Source organism: Coregonus clupeaformis, chromosome 16, assembly GCF_020615455.1.
Source record: "Coregonus clupeaformis isolate EN_2021a chromosome 16, ASM2061545v1, whole genome shotgun sequence".
NCBI lineage: Eukaryota > Metazoa > Chordata > Actinopteri > Salmoniformes > Salmonidae > Coregonus > Coregonus clupeaformis.
The window spans coordinates 31258122-31283894 of record NC_059207.1 but is presented as its reverse complement, the minus strand read 5'-3'; the positions used below and the strand labels follow the sequence as shown (position 1 = coordinate 31283894).

Below are 25773 nucleotides of genomic sequence, written 5' to 3'. Positions count from 1 at the left end.
GGCTCTGGCTGCTCCTGTCTGGCGGAAGGCTCTGGCTGATCCTGTCTGGCGGAAGGCTCTGGCTGATCCTGTCTGAGCGGAAGGCTCTGGCTGATCCGGTCTGACGGAAGGCTCTGGCTGCTCCTGTCTGGCGGAAGGCTCTGGCTGATCCTGTCTGGCGGAAGGCTCTGGCTGATCCTGTCTGGCGGAAGGCTCTGGCTGATCCTGTCTGGCGGAGAGCTCCTAGCGCTCCGGTCTGGCGGACGGCTCTGAAGGCTCATGGCAGACGGGCGGCTTTGCAGGCTCAGTACAGACGGGCAGTTCAGACGGGCGTTGGGCAGACGGACAGTTCAGACCGGCGTTGGGCAGACGGGCAGTTCAGACGGCGTTGGGCAGACGGGCAGTTCAGACGGCGTTGGGCAGCCGGCAGTTCAGGCGCCGTTGAGCAGACGGGCAGTTCAGACGGCGTTGGGCAGACGGGCAGTTCAGACGAGCGTTGGGCAGACGGGCAGTTCAGACGGCGTTGGGCAGACGGCCAGTTCAGACGGCGTTGGGCAGACGGGCAGTTCAGGCGGCGTTGGGCAGAGCGGGTAGTTCAGACGGCGTTGGGCAGACGGGCAGTTCAGGCGGGCGTTGGGCAGACGGCCAGTTCAGGCCGGCTGGCGACGCACATCGTAGACTTTATTAAATTAAAGAAACCACGATCAAAAAACAACAAACCAAATAGGACAAAGTGAAGTCCAAATACTGATATACACTAACAGCAACAAGGAAACAATAACCCACCATGCCCACAAGAACACATACAGAATAAATATGGCTCCCAATCAGAGATAACGAGCCGACAGCTGACACTCGTTACCTCCGATTGGGAGTCACATGACTAATCAACATAATTACAACACTTTGACACCCAACATAGAACAAAACCACATAGACTGCACACACCCTGGCTCAACATAATGAGTCCCAGAACCAGGGTGTGACAGGGACTCCACATGGCTGGCTTCTGTGAGCAGCTGGTAGCAGACTGGGAGTGCCAGAAGAGCACAGCACAGCACAGCGCACCGCCCTAATTCCCTCACATCTAATCATGTTATCCTCCTCATTGATCTTTACATTCCCCATACTGGACTTTAAAGTATATAGTAGGATTTGTACCAGATGACAGTAGTATAACCATAGAGATATAATCTATTTCTATGAGTATTACCTTCATAGTGCTAGGATACCTACATATAGTAAGCCTATGCATTAGAGAAATAGGTATTACAAGCACAAGCAGTTCCTGAGTGGAATTGATTTGCACAGGGATTGTTTTTGTTGCATTCATATGGTATTCATATGGTATATGATTGTTTTCCATCTTTCTGATTGAGAGAAACACAAAACGTGATTTATATAGTACATGTATTATTGCTACGGATTATCAGATCATATGAGAGGCCCTCAGTTTGTCTCCATGTAGTATGTCCTCTCTGTCTAGGTCCTTGCTCTCGCTCTCTCTCTCTCTCTCTCTCTCTCTCTCTCTCTCTCTCTCTCTCTCTCTCTCCTCCCTCTGTTCTTTCTCTGTGAAGTGGTAACCCCCACACAACCACAGCAGAGCGCTAGCTGAAAGAGTAATTAGTGCTTTCAAAGCAGCGCAGCTCCCCTTCATCCACAACTCCTATGTGCCACAGTGCTCCACCATCCCCACCGCCCCCTCATCACACTCCAGGCCCCTGTCATGTTCTCGTCAAGAGCAGCCACACCCAACCCGCTCCCCACCATACACACATGGGTATGCACACGTATGCACACGCACACACACACACTGTCTGAAAGAAACATTAACCAAATACTGTCTTCCCTGTATTCAACCACCTCATCTACCCTGTTTTAAGGAATAATCCAGCAAGGGTATTGTTGTTATCCAGTACAGAGTAATTGTATCTGTTGACATCCCTCATGAGGCCAGAACATTACTGTATAGTATATAATAAGATTATATAATAAGATAATAACATTATTCGAGAGGGGAGACAGTAAGCTCATACTGTGGCGTCAAACTCAGAGAGGCAGATTGTTTCTGACGTCTGTTATTTGTTTGGGAAATCGAGAGGAAAAACACAGCTGTTTGAAATGGAACCATTATCCATCACCTGTCAGCACCAGATCTTCTGAATGAGAGAGATGCCTACCTATCATCACAGCCCTGAATACAACTCTATACAGGTGGCTGAGTGGTTGCCCTGCACTCCTGCCATTCATCTGTGTACACAAAGTATTTGTTCGTACAGTAGAGCATTTATATTATGTGTCTGTTGTTAATCTTATTGCCACATGACTGTGCTTACGTCACAACCTGCAGATATATACAGTATCTCTGCTTCCCTGTATGGCTGCTGATCTGATTATTTAATTTAATAAACTCAGCACAAAAACGGAAGGTGGAAGGTCAGCCCCATTGAAGTGCAGTTCAGTAGAGCTAAATCACTGCTTCCCTTTGTCATAAAGCAGATTAGTGATCATGCTCAGTCTGCTGTGCTGCTATGTCTGGGAGGAAGATTACTGCAAGGTCCTACAGAGCACCGCAGACTGCCGCTCAACTGCCTTTTAGACCATTACAATTACAGTAATGTGGTGGGTTAGGATGTGCATTGTTCAACCCCCCCCCCCCATTTGGAGATTGCAGGGGACAGATGGTGTGGGTTTTGGATTGGTCTATCCAGCATGCTACCTCACAGACAGAGCAGGAAGGAGGTTTGGAAGGATCAACCAGTCCTATTGCTGAAGGACATGATCAGCCCTCCCTCCCTCCTTACTCACTTTGAATAAGTCAGAGAGGAAGTGGACTGAGTGCCATTGCAGTAGCAGGCCACTAGAAGGGGTTGTGTGTCTTTATAAATAAACATGCTAGTCTGGTATTGATTCCTTGAGCAGCAGTATTGCCCTGCAGTGTGTCTGCACTGTATGGAGCAGATTGATGAGTTTTTTTACTGATTTACAGATTGTCTCTACAGAAGTTACCATGGCTGTATTAATAAGCAAATACCATTGGAAATGTTCTAAAATGTTACTTTTTTTCTCACATAAGCTATGGAATTACATTTTAAACAAAACAAAAAAACAAAAATGTTTTCGTCATGTGCTGTCCAAAACTACATTATTGCCTATCTCCCTTGTCTCCTATAATATTAATTGGTCTGCTTGAATTGTGTATATTTGATTTATTATCAGAAATGTTATGTTCTTCTCTCTTACAGCAAAGTACATTGGCTGCTATATTGATGACACAGCGAAAAGAGCACTTAGGGGAGTGTCCTTTTTTGACTACAAGAAAATGACGGTCTTCCGTTGCCAGGACAACTGTGCTGAAAGGTAGGCCTGGGAATATAAAAACTCACAAACACGACGATTCAGTACAAAGACATAACAAGCAATCAAATGTCCTCTGGTGTGCTTACTGTCCTTGTTACTTCTTAATTAATTGGTGGTTGCTACTGTAAGTGTTTGGCTGAGGAATGACAGGATATAAAATGCTTATGTTACAAACACACGCACGCACTCATGCACGCATATAAACATATACAAACACACACACACACACAGTCACAGGGTGGGAGTGAGGAGTAAAGGTTGTGTACCTGATCAGTGTGTAGTAGATTAACATGTCTGGCAGAATGAAATGAGTCCTGTCTAATGGATATAGGGCCTTGGCCCAGCTATCATACACTCTCAGCCTCTACCATCTCTCTCTTCCTTTCCTTCACATTAGCTCTCTATAACTGTAGTCTCCATACTTTTTTCACATTATTTATCTCTGTCTCTCTCTGTTTTTCTCTCCTTCTCGCTCTCTTTCTCTCTTTCTCTTTCTCTCTCTCTTTCTCTATTTCTCTCTCTCTTAGCCTGCCTCTGTCCTCCTCCTATCATATTTTCTTCAAATAATCTCTTTCTCCCGGTCCACCTTGCCTCCTACTGTCCCTCTCTCTCTCCCAATGGCTCAGCCCAATGCATTCCATTACTAGAGAAAGAGAGGAGGAAAACAAGAGAAGAGAGAGAGAGAGAGGGGAGAAGTAGAGAGCATGTTTTCATCTTCCTCTTCTGCTCCTCTCTCTCTCTCTCTCCTCCAACCCCTCCCAGAGCAGGCTGCTCATATGCAGACAAATCCATAGCTGTGGAAAGTAGGGGTGCTAAGGGTGCTGCAGCACTCCCTGAAAAATCAGAATTAAAAAATATATTATTGTTGTGCGAAGTTGCTGGATATTGGTGGGAACAGGAACACGCTGTTGCACATGTAAATCCAGAGCATCCCAAACATGCTCAATGGGTGACATGTCTGGTGAGTATGCAGGCCATGGAAGAACTGGGACATTTTCAGCTTCACGGAATTGTGTACAGATCCTTGCGACATGGGGCCGTGCATTATCATGCTGAAACATGAGGTGATGGCGGTGAATGAATGGCACAACAATGGGCCTCAGGATCTCGTCATGGTATCTCTGTGCATTCAGATTGCCATCGATGAAATGCAATTGTGTTCATTGTCCGTAGCTTATGCCTGCCCATACCATAACCCCACATCTGTTCACAATGTTGAAATCAGCAAACCGCTCGCCCACACGACACCATACACGCTGACTGCGATCTGCCCGGTACAGTTGAAACCAGGATTAATCCGTGAAGACCACACTTCTCCAGCGTGCCAGTGGCCATCGAAGGTGAGCATTTGCCCAGTGATGTCGGTTACGATGCCGAACTGCAGTAATGGCAAGACCCTGGTGAGGACGACGAGCATGCAGGTGAGCTTCCCTGAGATGGATTCTGACAGTTTGTGCAGAAATTATTCGGTTACGCAAACCCACAGTTTCATCAGCTGTCCGGGTGGCTTGTCTCAGACGATCCCGCAGGTGACAAAGCCAGATGTGAAGGTCCTGGGCTGGCGTGGTTACACGTGGTCTGCGGTTGGGAGGCCGGTTGGACATACTGCCAAATTCTCTAAAACGACGTTGGAGGCGGGTTATGGTAGAGAAATTAACATTCAATTCTCTGGCAACAGCTCTGGAGGACATTCCTGCAGTCAGCATGCCAATTGCAAACTCCCTCAAAACTTGGGTTAATTTAACCATAAATTGGGTTTTTATTCATTTTCATCCTGGGTTGACCCAGCAGCTGGGTATTTTTTAATATAATCCATAGGTGATTTTCAGGAGTCGTGCAATATCAGGGGCGTGGCTTTTAGATAGTTATTTTTGGCCACCCGTGAGACTAAACGTCATCATGTTAAGTTAGTACACTACAAATTCTAGTTTTCCTTTAATATTTTTGCACATTACATATTCTAATATAAACTTAATAACATTATTTTTGACATATTGTAACAAAGTGGTAACTATCCCAACATTGGGAAATGCATAGGCTCTTGAGGAACTCATACACGTGTGTAAGCCTCATTAAAGCTACAAAAGTGTCAGTATTCAGCCTTAACATGTGATAACAATACAACAGAACAGATGAACCGGAATTACATTTACTCTCACAGGTGGCCAAAAATAACTATCTGAAAGCCACGTTCCTACTAAGCCACGCCTCCATTCTTCTGATCTGACCTGCTGGGTAATATCTCAATAACCCAGTATCAATACTCCAGCATCAACAACCCAACCGTGCTGATTTAAAAGAAAACAACCAAATTAAGTAACCAAATGCCTGCAACCCAGCTGTTTTGTGTAAAGGCTGTGTTGTGTTCGCCATCTATTGGTATTCTAAAGGCCTCTGAAGAATCAAATATGCATCCCTCATGTGCCACTTCCAGGTTACTGTACCCCAAGGAGTGTACAGGCCATGTGTGTTTGATGGATAGAGCCTTCCAGAATACTGTACTCTGCATGGACTTCCTAATCAGCATCACCCTAGAAAATGTATTTCTTTAAAAAAGCTCTGGTGTCTTGGTGCAGTATTAATGCATGCACTCTCTCTCTGATCCCACCCTTGTCCACCCAGAGGGCTCTCTTCATCTTGGAGAGGGCGAGTGAGGTTACTGCTGGTTACCCAACTGACTGTCTATGAGTCATTCACCCTATTAGTGGACTGACTGCAGCGAGAACTGCTGAGAGAGAGGGTGACGTGTGTCTTGCTGCTGCATGCATAATCGAATCCTGAAATACAAGACCACTTCCCTCTGGTCAGACATTGCAGACTGCAGTTGGTGAGACAGGATGTTGACAGATCCCCACTAGAAGCCCTGAGAGTCTTTCTACTGTAGGGACATTGTTATTTCTCATCATGTTGCAACCAATGTTGAATATTCTTGTGTGAGCCAGATCCTCTCTGTTATTATTGATGATATAGTTTTATTAAGTTTTCTTGTTTTTCAATCAACAAACAAAACACATTCAACATTCACAGATGTGGCAGATATAAATAATATAATAAAATAAAATTAAAAACAAACAACAAATTTGCAGCAACACTATCTGTGCTCATGTTAGCTATTTCCAGCTTTAGCTGAGACAACGTGCAAATAATTAGTTTTACAGCACCTTACACAACATGTACTGTAGATATACACATTTCCTTAATAACCCCATTAATTCTGTCCAGTTTGAAATATAGTTGAGTAGTGGAGACCAGAGTCTATCAGACCTGGGCTGTCTCTTGCAGAGGTCATAAGTGAGCTTTTAAAGAGGAAGAAATCAACAATCTGGTCAATCCACATTTTAAATGTAGGAGAGGAATTAGAAGGCCACAGTAGGATAATACATTTTTTAGCAAAGTATGTGGTCGTCATAAACACCTTTTCTCTGTCTGGATCAAGAACAATGTCCTGCTGAGCATTAAGAAGATAGAGACACAGGGTCATATCAAACTGTACATCTAATATTTTGTGTGCAGCAGTATGTATAGATTGCCTAAATCTGGTAATCTCTCTACAACTCCAAAATACATGCATATAGGTTCCACTTTCAGAGGTAGATATTTTACAATCAGGAGAAATGTCTGTATTCATTATATGGAGTCTCACTAGGGTATAATACAATTTGTACAAAAATGTGTAATTAGATTCTTTCATTTTTATATTTATCACGACTCAGGATATGACCCAGATGCAGACACTGGAGGCGGATAGTTTGATTCTCAGAATATTTATTACAACAAAGGGGCAGGCAAAGGGCAGGTCGAGGGCAGGCACAGGTTCCTAATACAAGGCAGAGTCAATCAGGGACAGAACGGCAGGAGGGCTCAGGGTCAGGACAGGCAGAAAGGTCAAAACTGGGAAGACTAGAAAACAAAACTTGAGAACAGGAGAAACACGCTGGTAAGACCTGACAAAAATTTCAAAGTATTGAAACCCCTGTGTCTTCCATTGGAACGGGCAGAGTGTCTTCATAGACCTGATGAGTGTACGATTGAGAAGGCAAACAAAGGATTTGTTAAAATGTATCTTATATCCTGAAAACTTGCCATACTGAGCAATTGTGTCTAAAATGGGAGGGAGGGATTTCTCAGGGTTGGATATGTAGAGCAAGACATCCTCCGCATAGAGCAAAATCTTGTGCTGAAGGCCGCCTGCAGAAAGGCTCCGCCCCCAACAAGCAGAGCAGAGGGGACAGCGAGCATCCTTGTCTTGTGTCACGTCCCAAAGAGAATCTGTCAGAGTTCAGACCATTAGTAGACACCATGGCATTTGGATGAAAATATAGAAACTTAATCCATTTAATAAAGTTTGGGCCCATATTGAACTTTTCTAAGACTGAGAACAGAATGCTCCACTCCATCCGGTCGAACGCTTTCTCAGCATCCAGTGAAGCCAGCAGGACAGGGGTCTTCTGTGCATTTACTTGATCTATAATGTCAAAAAGACGGCAAATGTTATCAGAAGAGTACCTGTCTCTAATAAATCCAGTTTGGTCCGCTTTTATTATTTTGGGAAGAAGAGTGTTAAGTCTTTTGGCGAACAATTTGGTAATTATTTTGTAGTCGAAATCGGAAGGACGAGCAGGATAGAGGGTCCTTGTCTTTTTTGAGCAACACTGTAATGCGGGCTGTGTACATAGAGTCTGGGAGAGCTCTGTTTTCGCAAAAATCATCCAGCATTGGCATGAAAATAGGGCTAAGCTGGGGCCAAAAAGCTTTGCAGAACTCTCTGTGGAATCCATTTGGGCCTGGGGACTCCTCTGGAGTGAAGGGGGAGTTGAGACCTTCTTGGTCGGTCTCTGATAGCTTTGGTAGCGAGATTCCCTCTAGGAAGGAACAGAGTTCTGCATCTGTATGTTTTCTCTCAGAAGTATATAATTTGCAGTAAAATTCATGAAAAGTTACATTTATCTTATTTGGATCATATGTGACCTCGTCATCTGCTGTTGGGATGGCCATGATTGCTCTGACTGCTCTTTTTAAAATTGGTATTCAAGCAATCTGCTCTTTTTTTTGCAGCGTTCCACTTCCCTCTCAAGATCTAACCTGTGTGCTTACATTGCTTTTTTCTAAGAGGAAGCATATGCAATTAGATGACCTCTTTGTGTGGCTTTTGCAGCGTCCCACATTGTGGCCGGAGAAACAGGAGTCTTTGTTGTCTTGTGTGTAGTTGTCTATCCATGTAGAGACCAATGTATGGAATGCTTCGTTTGATAACATGGAGGTGTTGAATTTCCAGGTCTTTGACCTCGGGATGTTTTTACAGCGGTCAAAGCGGAGGCGGACAAAGGCGTAATCTGAAAGTGCTATGAGTCCTATTTTACAAGTGGCAGAATTTATGAAAATCTTTGGGATACAAATGTAATCTATACGAGAGTAGGTGTTATGGACATTGGGGTAATATGTATAGTCCATAGATAAGCCATTAGTCTCTCTCCAGATATCTATCAGTCCTATCTCTCTAGTAAGAAAGTTCAACATCTTTACCAATCTAGGGTTTGTGGTGGGGACCTGAGATGATTTGTCCAGAGTTGAGTTGAGGGTACAATTAAAATCTCCAGCCAGCACTCTAAATGAAACACAATGCTCATTGAACAGGGTTATCATTTTCGACATGAAAGCAAGAGTACAGTGCCTTGCAAAAGTATTCATCCCCCTTGGCGTTTTTTTTCCAATTTTGTTGCATTACAACCTGTCATTTAAATTGATTTTTATTTGGATTTAATGTAATGGACATACACAAAATAGTCCAAATTGGTGAAGTGAAATGAAAAAAATAACTTGTTTCAAAGCATTCTAAAAAATAAATAACGGAAAAGTGGTGCATGCATATGTATTCACCCCCTTTGCTATGAATCTCCTAAATAAGATCTGGTGCAACCAATTACCTTCATAAGTCACATAATTAGTTAAATAAAGTCCACCTCTGTGCAATCTAAGTGTCACATGATCTGTCACATGATCTCAGTATATATACACCTGTTATGAAAGGCCCCAGAGTCTGCAACACCACTAAGCAAGGGGCACCACCAAACAAGCGGCACCATGAAGACCAAGGAGCTCTCCAAACAGGTCAGGGACAAAGTTGTGTAGAAGTACAGATCAGGGTTGGGTTATAAATCAATATCCGAAACTTTGAACATCAGTGAAGCATGGTGGTGGCAGCATCATGCTGTGGAGATGTTTTTTCATCGGCAGGGACTGGGAAACTGGTCAGAATTGAAGGAATGATGGATGACGCTAAATACAGGGAAATTCTTGAGGGAAACCTGTTTCAGTCTTCCAGAGATTTGAGACTGGGACAGAGGTTCACCTTCCAGCAGGACAATGACCCTAAGCATACTGCGAGGGCAACACTTGAGTGGTTTAAGGGGAAACATTTAAATGTCTTGGAATGGCCTAGTCAACGCCCAGACCTCAATCCAATTGAGATCTGTGGAGGAGCTGGAACAGTTTTGCCTTGAAGAATGGGAAGAAATCCCAGTGGCTAGATGTGCCAAGCTTATAGAGACATACCCCAAGAGACTTGCAGCTGTAATTGCTGCAAAAGGTGGCTCTACAAAGTATTGACTTTGGGGGGTGAATAGTTATGCACGCTCAAGTTTTCTGTTTTTTTGTCTTATTTCTTGTTTGTTTCACAAATTTTTTTATTTTGCATCTTCAAAGTGGTAGGCATGTTGTGTAAATCAAATGATACAAACCCCCAAAAAATCTATTTAAATTCCAGGTTGTAATGCAACAAAATAGGAAAAATGCCAAGGGTGTTGAATACTTTCGCAAGCCACTGTATCTGTGTTAGGGGCATATACATTTAAGATAGTAATTGGTTGCCCAAACAGTGACCCAGTTATCAGAATAAATCTCCCCTCTCGATCAGTCATGTTTTTGTTAATTATGAATGGAACATGCTTATGGATAAGTATGGCTGTGCCTCTACTGTTAGATTTGAAAGATAAGAAATACACCTGTCCCACACAAGCTCTGCGGAGTTTAGCATGTTCAACATCACAGAGGTGTGTCTCTTGTAATAGTGCAATGTCTGCTTTTTCCTTTTTGAGAGCACATAGTATCTTTTTCAGTTTTATTGCATGACCTAGCCCATGGCAGTTCCATGTAGATTTAAGGTACTAGTCAACGTCATCGTACAGTGATTGAACTCTAGTGCAAGTCAACTCTGGGTATAGGTGGATAATAGTTACAACTGCGATCAAATAAAATAAAAATAAACCGTGTACATAAAATAACAATCTCTGAACACCCCAGCCGAATTCCCAAACAACTCGACATATCCTGTTGGATCTGTTAACCCCAAGCTCAGTCACAATTCTGTATTCCGAAAAATGGGAACAGTTCACAACACACAACTTCTCCTGAGAGAGACTCATCCTCTCCGCCCCGCATTAAGTGAATGCCAATATAGCCCCCGCCTAGGCCACAGTAAAAAAGAGTGTCACGCCCTGGCTCTGGGGACTCTAGTATGTTGAGCCAGGGTGTGAGTTTTCATGTGTGTTGGTTCTAGTTGTTGTATATCTATGTTGGCCAGGGTGGCTCCCAATCGGAGACGGCTGTAGCTCGTTGTCTCTGATTGGGAGTCATACTTAGGTAGCCGTTAGGCATTCATTCATTGTGGTTTCTTGTTCCGTGTTGGTTTGTGTATGTAACCAGGGACGTCACGTTTTCGTTTTGTTGTTTTGTTCGTGTGATCATTATATAAATAAATATGTTCGCATTCAACGCTGCGCCTTGGTCCTCCTCTCTCACCGACGATCGTGATAGAAGAAACCACCAAGACTGGACCAAGCAGCGTGTCCAGGAGCCATCGCCAGGGAGATCTCTAGCAGATCTCCTTCGCCTCCTCGACTGGGTCAAGCCGGGTGAGGAAGAGAAGGGCTTGACATGGAAGCAGAAGGGCGAAAGGCTGGCGAGGGACATGGAGACCTGGTCCACGGGTAGGAGAGACGCCCAGAAATGTTTTAGGGGGGCTAACGCCGTGGGACGACGGGCCAGCAGGAGACCGCGGCAGAGCGGCCCAGCGGGTTGGCAGAGGAGGCCGCCAGGTTACGGGGGCCACTGGTCGAAGAGGGGATGGAAGGTGTAGAGGCACGGCGAGAGGTACTGGGGGTGTGTTACCAGTCCGGTCCGGCCCATTCCAGATCCCTGCGTGGGACCAGTGGTGTGTGTCCCCAGTACGGTCCGGCCTGTTCCTGCTCCCCGTACCAGGCCAATGGTGCGCATCGTCAGCCCGGCTCGGCCCGTTCCTGCTCCCCGCACCAAGTCAGTGGTGCGCTCGTCAGCCCGGCTCGGCCCGTTCCTGCTCCCCCGCACCAAGTCAGTGGTGCGCTTCGTCAGCCCGGCTCGGCCCGTTCCTGCTCCCCGCACCAAGTCAGTGGTGCGCTCGTCAGCCCGGCTCGGCCCGTTCCTGCTCCCCGCACCAAGTCAGTGGTGCGCTCGTCAGCCCGGCTCGGCCCGTTCCTGCTCCCCGCACCAAGTCGGTGGTGCGCCCGTCAGCCCGGCTCGGCCCGTTCCTGCTCCCCGCACCAAGTCAGTGGTGCGTTTCGTCAGCCCGGTTCGGCCCGCTCCTGCTCCCCGCACCAAGTCAGGGGTGCGTTTCGTCAGCCCGGCTCGGGCCGTTCATGCTCCCCACACCAAGCCAGTGGTGTGCGTCATCAGTCCGGCACAGCCCGTGCCTGTTCCACTGGTGCCTGGTTCAGCACGGGTCAGCTGCTTCACGCCGGAGCTAGAGCAATCCGCTCCACCAGTGTGCAGTCCAGCTCCGGTCAGCAGGGCCAGACCGGACCAGGGGTACTTTGGGGGGTTAGAGAGCGAGTGGGGATCATGCCCGAGCCGGATCCGCCGCCAAGGCGGAGTGCCCACCCGGTCCCTCCCCTGTAGTATTGGTTGGCGCGGTCGGAGTCCGCGCCTTTAGGGGGGTACTGTCACGCCCTGGCTCTGGGGGACTCTAGTATGTTGAGCCAGGGTGTGAGTTTTCATGTGTGTTGGTTCTAGTTGTTGTATATCTATGTTGGCCAGGGTGGCTCCCAATCGGAGACGGCTGTAGCTCGTTGTCTCTGATTGGGAGTCATACTTAGGTAGCCGTTAGGCATTCATTCATTGTGGTTTCTTGTTCCGTGTTGGTTCGTGTATGTAACCAGGGACGTCACGTTTTCGTTTTGTTGTTTTGTTCGTGTGATCATTATATAAATAAATATGTTCGCATTCAACGCTGCGCCTTGGTCCTCCTCTCTCACCGACGATCGTGACAAAGAGAGGGAGAAATAAAGTAAATAAAATCAATAGCCTAGCCTACAAATACATCCCCCAAAGGACATAGGCCTAATCATTTGGACTAAATAAAACAGAAATGAGGGAGCAAATCCCTAAGAGGGATCTATAGAATAAGTTGTTTGTTATTATTAAAATGAAATATCAACAGAATAAGACGGTCATAACCATAAACATACAATTGACACACTGATCCTCTCGTTAGGTCTATAGATGTGTCGTAATCGACAGGCTATTAATGGTGAAGGCCTATGTGAAAATTATATATATATAAAAAGTAAGTTATATGCCTAATATAAAATTTACACAGTGTCTGATCACTTTGTCTGCCAAATAGCCTATATGTTCTACAAACAAGATAACAGGCTGTAAATTGTGAATTTTCTCACTTGACATAAAAGGGAAAATAAAAGTAGGCTAAAACTTTAGCAGGCCTAGGCCTAACCCTCTTGCAGACGGCTAAAATTACATTTAGCGGAGCAGGTGGGTCATTGGACGGCGGCTATATGTTGTCTTACCTCCAATAGTAATAACAGTAATCACTTTTAGTCATCGGTCCATTTCTCAGTGGCCAGGATTGTCCTTCAAAAACCTATTTGCCTCTTCAGGAGTTTTGAAGTGTCACAGGGCTCCTTGGTGAATAATCCTGAACTCGTTTGGGTATTTGAATCCCCTGAAGATGCCTCGGTCAATTAAGTGTTTCTTCACCTCATCAAACTCTCTGCGCTTTCGGTGTATTCCAGCTGACAGGTCCTGGTGCAAGGTGAGTTTGGCGTTTCCCACGGTAATGGTGTTGATTTTCGCCGCCTGTAGCACTCGTTCCTTGTCAGCGAAATCTCAGGAAACGTATGGTGATTGGGCACGGTGGTTGTCTGGCTGCTGGTGGGGGCCTTAGTGCTCGGTGAGCTCTCACCAGTTCTATGGGCCTGTCGGTGGACAGGTGGAGCCACTCGGGGAGTTTGTCTTGCAGGTAGCGGATCAGAGGCATGTTTCCCTCTTTTTTTCAGCCAGGTTTAATAGAACACAGTTATTCCTTCACCCCCTATTTGCCAGGTCCTCCGTTTTCTCTTCCAGATGCTCTGTTTTCTTTTTAGCAGATTCTATTGTTTCCACTGCGTCTGCCATTGAGTTTTCCATGGATAGGATTTGCCCCTCTGCCTCACTCAGGCATCCCACATTGATGGCTATCTTGTTGTTGATGTCAGGCAAGGCATTTTCCAGGGTTGTCACTTTGCCCCCTATCGCAGTGAGCTGAGAGTTAATGCCATCTAGTTTGATGTTGAGTTCTGTACGTTGGGATCTCAGCTCAGAAAGGATGTCTTTGACAGAGGACGAGGTTGGCAGTTGTTGGGCCTCGGGAAGGGATGGGTCCTCATGCTCCTGGCTAATGGTGCTAGCTTTTTCTGAAGCTAGCTTTTTCTTGGAGGCTTTTCCATGGCTATTGCTCGAGTCCGGGTAAAAATGTCACATGTAATGTCGCCTTTTGTAGCCGCCATGGCTTTTTTGACTAAAGCTAATGGGGTTTAACTTGAATAGGAGGTAAGATTAAGAGCTCTCAGTTCATGCGGCTATCTCGTTCAAGGGTCCCGTGATCCGCCCCATTATTGATAATATTAACATGTTAACCCCCTCTGTTTCCCTTTCACCAGGGGCTACCTGTATTCAGGCCTAGAGTTTGGGGCGGAGTGCTACTGTGGCCACAAGATCCAGGCTCCCAACGCCTCTGAGAGTGAATGCAACATGGAGTGTAAGGGCGACAAGGGCAACCTGTGTGGAGGGGCCAATCGCCTGTCCATCTACAGACTGGAGCTGAGCCAGGAGTCAGCACGCCGCTGTGAGCTTTAACCACCCATCACCACACTCCACAAGGGCATGGGTAATCCATTCAGGGGGCATGGTGCACCCCACACAATGACAACCAGAAGGGTACTGATAGGAGCAGCCAGGCAATCATACCACAGCACTGTTCTCTTTGAACATGACTGACTTCTACCTCATATTATAGGCTAATATGCAAAGAAAACATTAAAGGTTAACTAACTGTAAAATAGATACTTGAAAGGATTCTACACAGTCCCTGGCACTGTTTTGCAATCCATATTGTTGTTATACAGATTATGCTAATAAAATATTTTGATTTTGGTGGTTTGATGGTGAATAATTTCGTTCTGGAGTGAAGCCAGGGTCGGGTGCAACCTGGTTCAGTTGTTTACTTTTCCCCCAGAGAGCTGTGCTACCTAGCCCAGCAAGGTGTGTTTTTCAGTTTAACACTGCTCTCCTTTTGTGAGAACAACCCTGGATGGAGGTGAACAGGGTCGAAGGAGCTCTCATTAATAAAAGTGGACCTCACCTACACTACCCACCACCATATTTATTACCAGAGAACAGCAGAGGGAGAGGCAGGAGGGAGAAAGAGAGGGGGGAGATAGAGAAACAGACAGACAGAGAGAGAGACAGTGACAGACAGAGAGACAGAGAGAGACAGAGAGTGGATTCTGGAGAGAGAGAGTGAATGTAGGAGAGTCACTGTGGTGTCTTTAAACGAGCTGCACGCTGTTATCTGTTTATCCATGTAACCCTCTGAGGGGAAATGGATATGCCGTGAGCTGCGGTGGGACCAGGCCCCCAGTTTCCAGTCTGGAGCACAAAGTCACAAGCTCTGCTGGTCGGCTACTGCGTAGCAACCTAGTGGTGCCAAAAGCCCTGGTCTGCCCTAGAAAGCCTATGTAAATTACGATCGCCATAACGGCTAAATCCCAAAAAAATGGACAGCCGTTTTGGCCTAAAAAATGATCAAGTTCAATCCCCAAGATTTATTTTTAAATTCGCTACAAATCGAGATATTTACAGTTTTTCTCGATTGCTAAGACACATTTCTTGAAAGCTGCTCTCCTTTTCTCTTAACTGTGAACACAAAACCCAATTTTCAAGCTACATTCACAAAACCTCAGACTCTTCTTGCAAAACCAAACTTTCACCTCAAAACAGTTCAATCTGTGCTCAAAACTGAACTATGTTGTCAAATCGTGCCCCGAGTCAATCAAAATTAAAAACACTACTGAACAGTCACTAAACACTACGTAGAAAAATTGAAAACACAATGCTCAGGACATGAAGCTGGAGAAATAAATGTTTATTGTTCACTGTAGGCTAAATGCATGTTGCAAAACAAAAAAAAACTGTGCATTTAGCACTTGTACAAAAAGACAAAACAGAAATCTTGTGCATTTACATGTAGCACTTGTAAAAACAAACAGAAATATTATGCGTTTGCCACTTGTGTACAGTAAGCCCATGTAAAAAATAAAGTACAAAAATATACAAATAAGTGCATCACTCAGCCACAGCATCATGTCTCCGTACTGGGTCAGGCCACAGGACTTCATCCACATCACAGGCCACATTTTGTCTGGCCAGGCAACGGGGGAAAAAACCCCTGGCATGCCGTATCCAGGCTTGGCATGCCTCCACACCTATGTCACCACAGGCAAGTCCCATGGCTTGCAGGAGATTTACCCTGGTGTAAGGTTGGCGTTCATATACCTTCCACCGCCATGAGGAGAAGAATTCCTCAATGGGGTTGAGGAAAGGGGAGTACGGTGGAAGGCAAAGATTGATAAAACCTTGGTTCATATTGTACCACTCTCTAACCTGGAGGGCTCTGTGAAAACTCACATTGTCCCAAACTACAACATAGATGGGATGCTCATCCTGCTGCCCTAACAAAGCATCTCGCATGTGATTGAGGAAAATGAGGAGCTGGTGAGTGTTGTAGGGCCCCAGGTTGGCATGATGGTGGACAACCCCATGATTGCTGATGGCAGCACATAATGTGACATTGCCACCACGCTGCCCAGGAACACCAACAATGGCCCGATGGCCAATCACATTACGGCCTCTCCTTCTCCTTTTGGTGAGATTAAACCCAGCTTCATCCATGTAGATGTATTGATGGGGTCTTTCCATTGCATCCAGTTAAAAAACCCTCTGTAGAAATATATATAGTTTTGTAAGTGATACGGAAAATGTGATTTAGGCCACTACAGTAAATCACTACTTAGAGTAATCAACATTGAATGTGTCTGCATATATGCCAACCTGTACATACTGGAATCTTTGCTCTTTGACTCTGTCTGAGTTGCGATCAAAGGGCACTCTGTATAGCTGTTTCATGCGCAGTCTGTTGCGCTTGAGGACACGATCAACAGTAGAGAGGCTGACACTGTTGATACCCTCAAAATTTTAATGGTCCTCAATGATCTTCTGCTGAATTTCGCTCAGTTTAATGGCATTGTTCTCACGGACCATATCAACAATTAGGGTCTCTTGGTGTGGGGAGAACATACCTGTCCTCCCACCCCCCATGTGGCAGTCTTTCAATTCTACAAAAAGAGAACATGGAGTTACAAAAATATACATGGAATACTAGGCCTACAAACAGTTAGACCAACCCTCCATTACAATACTACAGTACATTGGTACAGTGATGTACTGAAACATATATTTACTTACAGTATACTGTGGTACAGTATATAGTATGTCATACAGTAATTGCTGTCAACATTTACATACTGTACTATAATGTAAAAAAAAGGTAATTACCTGTTCTCTTCTCTAAATCTTCGGATTATGGTGGACACAGTGAATCTACTGATGTTTGGTTGTACCCTTTGTCCAGCCTCCCTCATGCTCATACCATGGACAAGAACATGGTCAATCACAGTAGCTCTGATTTCATCAGATATTACTGTTCTTTGTCTTCGCTGACCACCTCGACCACCTCGACCTCCTCTCACACGAACTCTTCCTCTCAGATTTCTATCCATTGTAGGGCCTCACAAACCAGTGCTCTCTGAACTGTCTTACTGTATATGTTCCCTCACATCATTAGCCACAAGTGTGATCAATTTTGAGTTGTTGTGTTCAAGTGGTGACACCTGTGCTCTAATTGTGTTTGACTTTTGTCACCTGTGCTCACCATTATGCAGCACGGGTGCATCACAATAAAAATGTGTTGGCAAGTTATGTCTAAACAGGTGAAAAGTGCTTATGGTTTTGCCAAAAGAGTGATTGATTCAATCAGTGGGTTCAGGCAACTGAGCATTTGGTTCAGACAATAGGGTTTAGTGTTTTAGCAATTGAGAAAAACTGTAATTAAATAGTGATCCATTCTGACTACTACATTTGTCATCACACAGGAACACGTGCTGACACAGACCAACCATGGGCCGGCAGGCTACGAGGAGGCTCCCGGTTGACTCTCTCAGGCAGGATGAAAACGACTGCATGATCCTTAGCGATTTTTTGATGCCATTTAGGCCCATTCAGCAATATGACACACTTCAAATTCAAATACTTCCGGCATCATACGCCATCGGGAGTTTTCCATAGGAATACATGGATGATGTCCACGCTATCACTATCTACTGATTTTAATGTCTATGGGTGGGACAGGGAGTTAAGTGTGAGAGGATGTTCAGAGGCAACAGGGAAGGGTGTACCTCCTCCCTCTCCTTTTATTCCCTCTCCACCCCTTCCTCCTCCCCCACCTCTACTATCTCCTAGGTCTCTTAAACAATAAGCCCATAGCCACCAATCCACAATCTATGGTAGTATAGCTATTGGAAGAGGCGCACCAAGCTTGTTTATATTCAGGGTTAAAATAACAACACTGTTCTGTAATTGTTGTTATTTCTCATTTTTTCCTGTCTTCTGAAGCCCGCATATTCCAGATTGCTGAGCATTGCTCTTTTTCAAATGTGGTTGTGCGTGCTCTGACACCTCTGACCCTGATTGCAGTAATCATGTGACAAGAACCCTGCTGCATGCTTCAAAAGAGGAAATTAACGGGAGGATGTTTTGCCCTCTGTTGTCCTCTGCAACATGACTGTTATCATCAGATTGCCTGGGAAACAGTGCAGCCTCCCATTTTCCGCTCTGATCAACAGCAGAACGTTTGTAGAGACATAAGACCCAATTTTCTGAGTAAAAACTCTTGCCTCTCTTTCCCCCTTTCCTTTCCCCTTATCATGTCCCTTTCCCCTATCTCTATATACCTATTTGTATTACTGAAGCAGAAATATAATGTGTAGTCTCCCCACACATTACACCTAGGCTAACATACTTGCACTTCATGCAGCTGAATATTTGCATGTATGATATATTCCCATGATGAGTCAGACTAAATACAGTTAGAAAGGTGCTCTGGTTCTCGGGCCTTGGGCTGATACTGTATATAGTTAAGTGACACACTAGCCGAGGAAGCTCCAATGAAGCATTTCATTACCAAAAAAGGAAAGGGTGTCTTTTGTGAGAGACGGCAGGAGATAGAGGAAGACCTAAAGAGGATGGGAGGGGGAAGTAAGAAACAGACTTATTGACAGAAAATAGCTGGAGAGAGAGAGAGAGAGAGAGAGAGAGAGAGAGAGAGAGAGAGAGAGAGAGAGAGAGAGAGAGAGAGAGAGAGAGAGAGAGAGAGAGAGAGAGAGAGAGAGAGAGAGAGAGAGAGAGAGAGAGAGAAGAGAGAGAGAGAGAGAGAGAGAGAGAGAGAGAGAGAGAGAGAGAGAGAGAGAGAGAGAGAGAGAGAGAGAGAGAGAGAGAATGTCAATGTGCAGGTGCTGGTGCTGGATAGTCTCTCCTCCCCTATGTGCGGCTGTGAGAGTGCTAGAGGCAGGAGTCACATCTAAAATACATTTAATCCCTCACACACTATGACTAACTCCTCCAGGTCTCCAACACACAAACCACCTTCCATGGGAAATGCATTGGCTGTAGTGCCCTGCTGTCTGTACACACCAGTGAGCTTTCTCCCCTCTTTTGGTGCATAACCTACACAGACTGCTGCACTTCCCTGTTAAATACTGTTCTACAATATGGCTGGGCCTGTTATTTGCTGTTCTACAGTATGGCTGGGCCTGTTATTTGCTGTTCTACAGTGTGTGCACTGTGGTAGCCCATAGGGACAGCCTAGGGCTAAAGGGTGTTGAGACAGCCAGTGAAGGAGAGCCGGGCAGTCCCTGATGTGATGGTAACTGCTCAGGTCAGGCCGCTGCTGGGTCAGGGCCTCATGCTCTGTGTTAGGTTCCTAGTGAGGCCAAGGAAGGGGTCAGTGGATACTATAGGGGTCAAACTGAAAGCTTTGTTCAGTCAGAACACACATGAAAATGGGTTAGTGATTGATACTAATCTAGTATGTTGTGTTTGTCTTTGGTTCAGATGGGAGCGCCATCTTTAAGGGGTGCTTCCACAGGCCTGACAACGTCACCCTGGCCCTGCCCATCAGCGCAGTCATCCAGAACATGTCAGTGGAGAAGTGTGTGGATATGTGCACAGAGAAGGTGAGGGAAATGTGCATGTTGTGATGTATGAGATTGTGATGTCTGTTTGCTTGGTACTGAGTGAGAGAAAGTGTGTTTGTGTAATGTGCATGTGTGTGTACATGTTGTGTGTATGTGTGCCTGCACCTGCTTGCACTGTAAAAAAAAATCTTATTTGTTTTAACTATTTATTATTAAGTAACTGGTGATGTAAGACGTCAATGTGTGTCGAATATGTAAGTTGAAAACATTGTATGTTAAAAGCACTGTGTGTGTGTGTGTGTGTGTACGTGTGTGTGTGTGCGTGTGTGTGTAACCAGTTCCACAGCCTTATAGTTGAATGAACATGTGAGACAAGTTGAGCAAACACATCATTTTAAATTTACTGAGTTTTTGGCTAAGTTTTCTCAAGTTGGAGTTAGGTTTGGGATAACAATTTTTTTTTTGTTCAGGTAGCACATGGGCCGAAAAGTTGAGTAATCCAAAAAAGGCTGTGGAGCCAGTTACTTAATAATAATTTGTTGAAACAACGACATTATCTTTTACAGTGTGTGTGTATCATATGCGTATACATCATCTTTCTCTCTCTGATGTCCCTCTCCTCCCTCCTTCCTGTCCTCCAGGAGCTGTCCCTAGCAGTCCTGGCTGGAGACAGGTGTCTCTGTGGGTTCCCCACCCCCCACTTCTCCCTCCATGAGATGGAGGATGAGGACATGTGCCTGCATCGCTGCCATGGCGAGGAGTTTGAGAGCTGTGGGAATGACAAGTACTTTGTGGTGTACCAGACACAGGTCCAAGGTAAACAAGCCACTATCTGCCACTGACCTCATCATTCTAAGCCCGCTCTAGTTGTAGTGACTGGATATAACTACATTAATTACCATTACCAATGTTATTCATATTAAAGGATGGGTTTCCGTAGATTTGTTTTGATGCTCTTTGAGTAGAAGATATTGTCAGAGTGCAGGAAGTGGTACAGGAAACAATTTGTGTACAGTGTTTCTGAGCATGGGTGAGAGTGTTCTTGTGAAACAGCTAGCCCACTGCTTTCACACCATGATTAGATTTATTAGGATCCCCATTAGCCGACACCAATGGCGACAGCTAGTCTTACTGGGTCCGACATATAACGAAAAAGACATTACAGACAAAATACTTTACAATTTAAATAAATTTATGAACATGTAGTGTGTGTGTGCATCTATAAGTTACACATACTGTACATGTCAGTACATACACACAAACAAGTAGGTCACATGGGGGAGAGGCGTTGTGCCGTGAGGTGTTGCTTTATTTGTTTTTTGGAACCAGGTTTTCTGTTCACCTGCGCTAAATAAGATGGAAGGGAGTTCCATGCACTCATGACTCAGTATAATACTGTACATTTCCTTTAATTTGTTCTGGATCTGGGGACTGTGGACCTGGTGGCATATCTGGTGGGGTAAGTGTGTGTGTCAGTGCTGTGTGTAAGTTGACTATGCAAACAAATTGGAAATTACAACACATTCATGTTTCTTATATAAACAAGAAGTAAAAGTCAGTCTTTCCTCAACTCTTAACCAAGAGAGACTGGCATGCATAGTATTAATATCAGCCCTCTGATTACAATGAAGAGCAAAACGTGCCGCTCTGTTCTGGTCCAGCTGCAGCTTAACTAGGTATTTTCTTGCAGCACTGGACCACACGACTGGACAATAATCAAGATAAGATCAAACTAGAGCCTGCAGGACTTGCTTTGTGGAGTGTGGTGTCAAAAAAAGCAGAGCATCTCTTTATTACGGACAGATCTCTCCCCATCTTTACAATCATTGTATCTATATGTTTTGACCATGACTGTTTACAATCTAAGGTAACACCAAGTTATTTAGTCTCCTCAACTTGTTCAACAGTCACACCATTCATTACCAGATTCAGCTGAAGTCTAGAAGTTAAGGAATGATTTGTTCCAAATACAATGCTCTTAGTTTTAGAGATGTTCATAGCCAGTTTATTACTAGCCACCCATTCCAAAACTGACTGCAACTCTTTGTTAAGGGTTTCAGTGACTCATTAGCTGTGGTTGCTGATGCACATATGGTTAAATCCTCAGCATACATGGACACACATGGCAGGTCATTGGTAAAAAATAAAAAAGAGTAGAGGGCCTAGAGAGCTGCCCTGCAATACACCACACTTTACACCACACTTTACCAGCACCATGGATGCTGCTGCTGCTGCTGTTTTCTCACATCTCAGTGGATGGATGCTCAGAGAGGCTGTGAGCAATGCTGCCCTACTGCTGTTTTCTCACATCTCAGTGGATGGATGCTCAGAGAGGCTGTGAGCAATGCTGCCCTACTGCTGTTTTCTCACATCTCAGTGGATGGACGCTCAGAGAGGCTGTGAGCAATGCTGCCCTACTGCTGTTTTCTCACATCTCAGTGGATGGATGCTCAGAAAGGCTGTGAGCAATGCTGCCCTACTGCTGTTTTCTCACATCTCAGTGGATGGATGCTCAGAGAGGCTGTGAGCAATGCTGCCCTACTGCTGTTTTCTCACATCTCAGTGGATGGATGCTCAGAGAGGCTGTGAGCAATGCTGCCCTACTGCTGTTTTCTCACATCTCAGTGGATGGATGCTCAGAGAGGCTGTGAGCAATGCTGCCCTACTGCTGTTTTCTCACATCTCAGTGGATGGATACTCAGAGAGGCTGTGAGCAATGCTGCCCTACTGCTGTTTTCTCACATCTCAGTGGATGGATGCTCAGAGAGGCTGTGAGCAATGCTGCCCTACTGCTGTTTTCTCACATCTCAGTGGATGGATGCTCAGAGAGGCTGTGAGCAATGCTGCCCTACTGCTGCAGCAGCTCTTCTTACATTCAGAAGTGGAAATTGAGGCTATAATAAACAATGTACAACAACATACTGGTTTGGACCAGTAGCATTATATAAGGATACTATTTTTTTTAAACAGTCAAATACATTATTAAAAGTAAACCTACTGTATTTATTTTTTTATGGTATCCTAATATACACTACCGGTCAACAGTTTTAGAACACCTACTCATTCAAGGGTTTTTCTTTACTTTTACTATTTTCTACATCGTAGAATAATAGTGAAGACATCAAAGCTATGAAATAACACATATGGAAGTGTACATTGGTTATATAAATTCCACATTTCTTTATTTCTATTTGGAGTTTCTTAGTGACCTTTATTTTCATTTCCAGTATGACGAAGGCCTGTGCATCACCAGCTGTCCCAGAACACAAACTGACGTACTGTGCAATCTCTTGCTTCCTTAAACAGCCACCAGAGTTACAACATCATAAACAGCACAGGGCTCCACTCACAACAACCAAGTCCTGCAGTCACGCAATGGTGGAAAAAGTACTAAATCGTCATACTTGAGTAAAAGTAAAGATACCTTAATAGAAAATGACTCAAGTAAAATGTGAAAGTCACCCAGTAAAATACTACTTGAGTAAAAGTTTCAAAGTATTTGGTTTTAAATATATTTAAGTATTAAAAGTAAATGTAATTGCTAAAATACACTTAAGTATCAAAAGTAAAAGTAAAAGTATAAATAATTTAAAATTCCTTATATTAAGCAAACCATTTTTATTTATTTTTATTTACGGATAGCCAGGGGCACACTCCAACACTCAGACATAATTTACAGATAGCCAGAGGCACACTCCAACACTCAGACATAATTTACAGATAGCCAGAGGCACACTCCAACACTCAGACATAATTTACAAACTAAGCATTTGTGTTTAGTGAGTCCGCTAGATCAGAGGGATGACCAGAGATGTTCTCTTGCTAAGGTTGTGAATTTGACCATTTTCCTGTCCTGCTAGACATTGAAAACGTAACGAGTACTTTTGAGTGTTAGGGAAAATGTATGTAGTAAAAAGTACATTATTTTCTTTGGGGATGTAGTGAAGTAAAAGTACAAGTTGTCAAAAAATAGAAATAGTAAAGTAAAGTCCAGATACCCCAGAACACTACTTAAGTAGTACTTTAATATATTTTTACTTAAGTACTTTACACCACTGCAGTCATGTTACTCACGGTCCTTTGCCTTGCAGTACATCACATTACACTGTTGCTAAGCAGGAACTTGTATCAAGGGTGATTTACAAAGCTTACACATCTATGAAGTAACACATTAAGGCACTTACATTACATATAAAACAAAAGATACAACATTACATCGTATAACATTATTACACCACTACAATCTGCAATACAAAATGTATAATACCACCATACAACAATATTACAATGAACGTGTCTGTAGAGTGTGTGTGCCAGCACTTGTGTGCTTATGCGTGTGTCTGTACCTTTGTGTGTGTCTCTTCACAGTCCCCACTGTTCCATAAGGTGTACTTTTACCTGTTTTTTAAATCTGATTCTACTGCTTGTATCGGTTACCTGATATGGAATAGAGTTCCATGTAGTCATGGCTCTATGTAGTACTGTGCGCCTCCCATAGTCTGTTCTGGACTTGGGGATTGTGAAGAGACCTCTGGTGGCATGTCTTGTGGGGTATGCATGGGTGTCCGAGCTGTGTGCTTGTAGTTTAACCTCTTAAGGATCGGACCCTTTTTTTGAATTTTAGCCTAAAATGACATACCCAAATCTAACTGCCTGTAGCTCAGGACCAGAAGCAAGGATATGCATATTCTTGATACTATTGAAAGGAAACACTTTGAAGTTTGTGGAAATGTGAAATTAATGTAGGAGAATATAACACATTAGATCTGGTAAAAGATAATGCAAACAAAAAATATTATTTTTTTGTTCCATCATCTTTGAAATGCAAGAGAAAGGCCACAATATAATATTGCAGTTTAGGCGCAATTTAGATTTTAGCCACTAGGTGGCAGCAGTGTGTGTGAAAAGTTTCAGATTGATCCAGTGAAGCATTGCAATACTGGACAATTTTGTTTCAAGTCTGCCCAAATGTGCCGAATTGGTCAATTGATACATTTTCAAGTACATAACTATAGAGAACATACAAAAATGATATGGTAATACAAAATGGAAGTTTACACACTCTCAGGAATGTCATACATGATGGATCATTAGCTTATACACTAACTTTCACATATCTAGATGGCCGGGCGGGGTGGGTGTGGAGCCAGAGACAGCAGGGGTTCAAACTGTAGAACCCAGTTCCTACATTTGAATATAAAAATTGATTTTATCACTTTAATAGCTACTGTAAATTGGACAGTGCAGTTAGATTAACAAGAATTTAAGCTTTCTGCCCATATAAGACATGTTTATGTCCTGGAAGGTTTGCTGTTACTTACAACAGTCATGCTAATCACATTAGCGCACGTTAGCTCAACCGTCCCATATACGGGACACCAATCCCGTAAAGGTTAAACAGACAGCTCGGTACATTCAGCTTGTCAACACTTCTTACAAAAACAAGTAGTGATGAAGTCAATCTCTCCTCTACTTTGAGCCATGAGAGATTGACATGCATATTATTAATGTTACCTCTACATGTACATTTAAAGGCCAGCCGTGCTGCTCTGTTCTAAGCCAGTTGTAATTTTCCCAAATCCCTCTTTGTGGCACCTGACCACACTACTGAACAGTAGTCCAGGTGCGACAAAGGTAGGACCTGCCTTGTTGATAGTGTTGTTAAGAAGGTAGAGCAGCGCTTTATTGTGGTCAGACTTCTCCCCATCTTAGCTACTGTTGTATCAATATGTTTTGACCATAACAGTTTACAATCCAGGGTTACTCCAAGCAGTTTAGTCACCTCAACTTGCTCAATTTCCACATTATTCATTACAAT

At 44.2% G+C, this 25773-nt stretch overlaps 1 protein-coding gene across 1 annotated transcript in view; it reads left to right on the top strand.

Moving 5' to 3' along the window:
- The window catches only part of LOC121584906 (WSC domain-containing protein 2-like), a 96363-nt gene that overhangs the window by 52947 nt on the left and 17643 nt on the right, over window positions 1–25773 (top strand). Inside the window, exons 4-7 of the mRNA XM_041901148.2 lie at window positions 3225–3339; window positions 14307–14491; window positions 19873–19994; window positions 20597–20771. Of these exons, the coding sequence (XP_041757082.2) occupies window positions 3225–3339; window positions 14307–14491; window positions 19873–19994; window positions 20597–20771 (597 nt within the window). The remainder of the gene's footprint in view (window positions 1–3224; window positions 3340–14306; window positions 14492–19872; window positions 19995–20596; window positions 20772–25773) is intronic.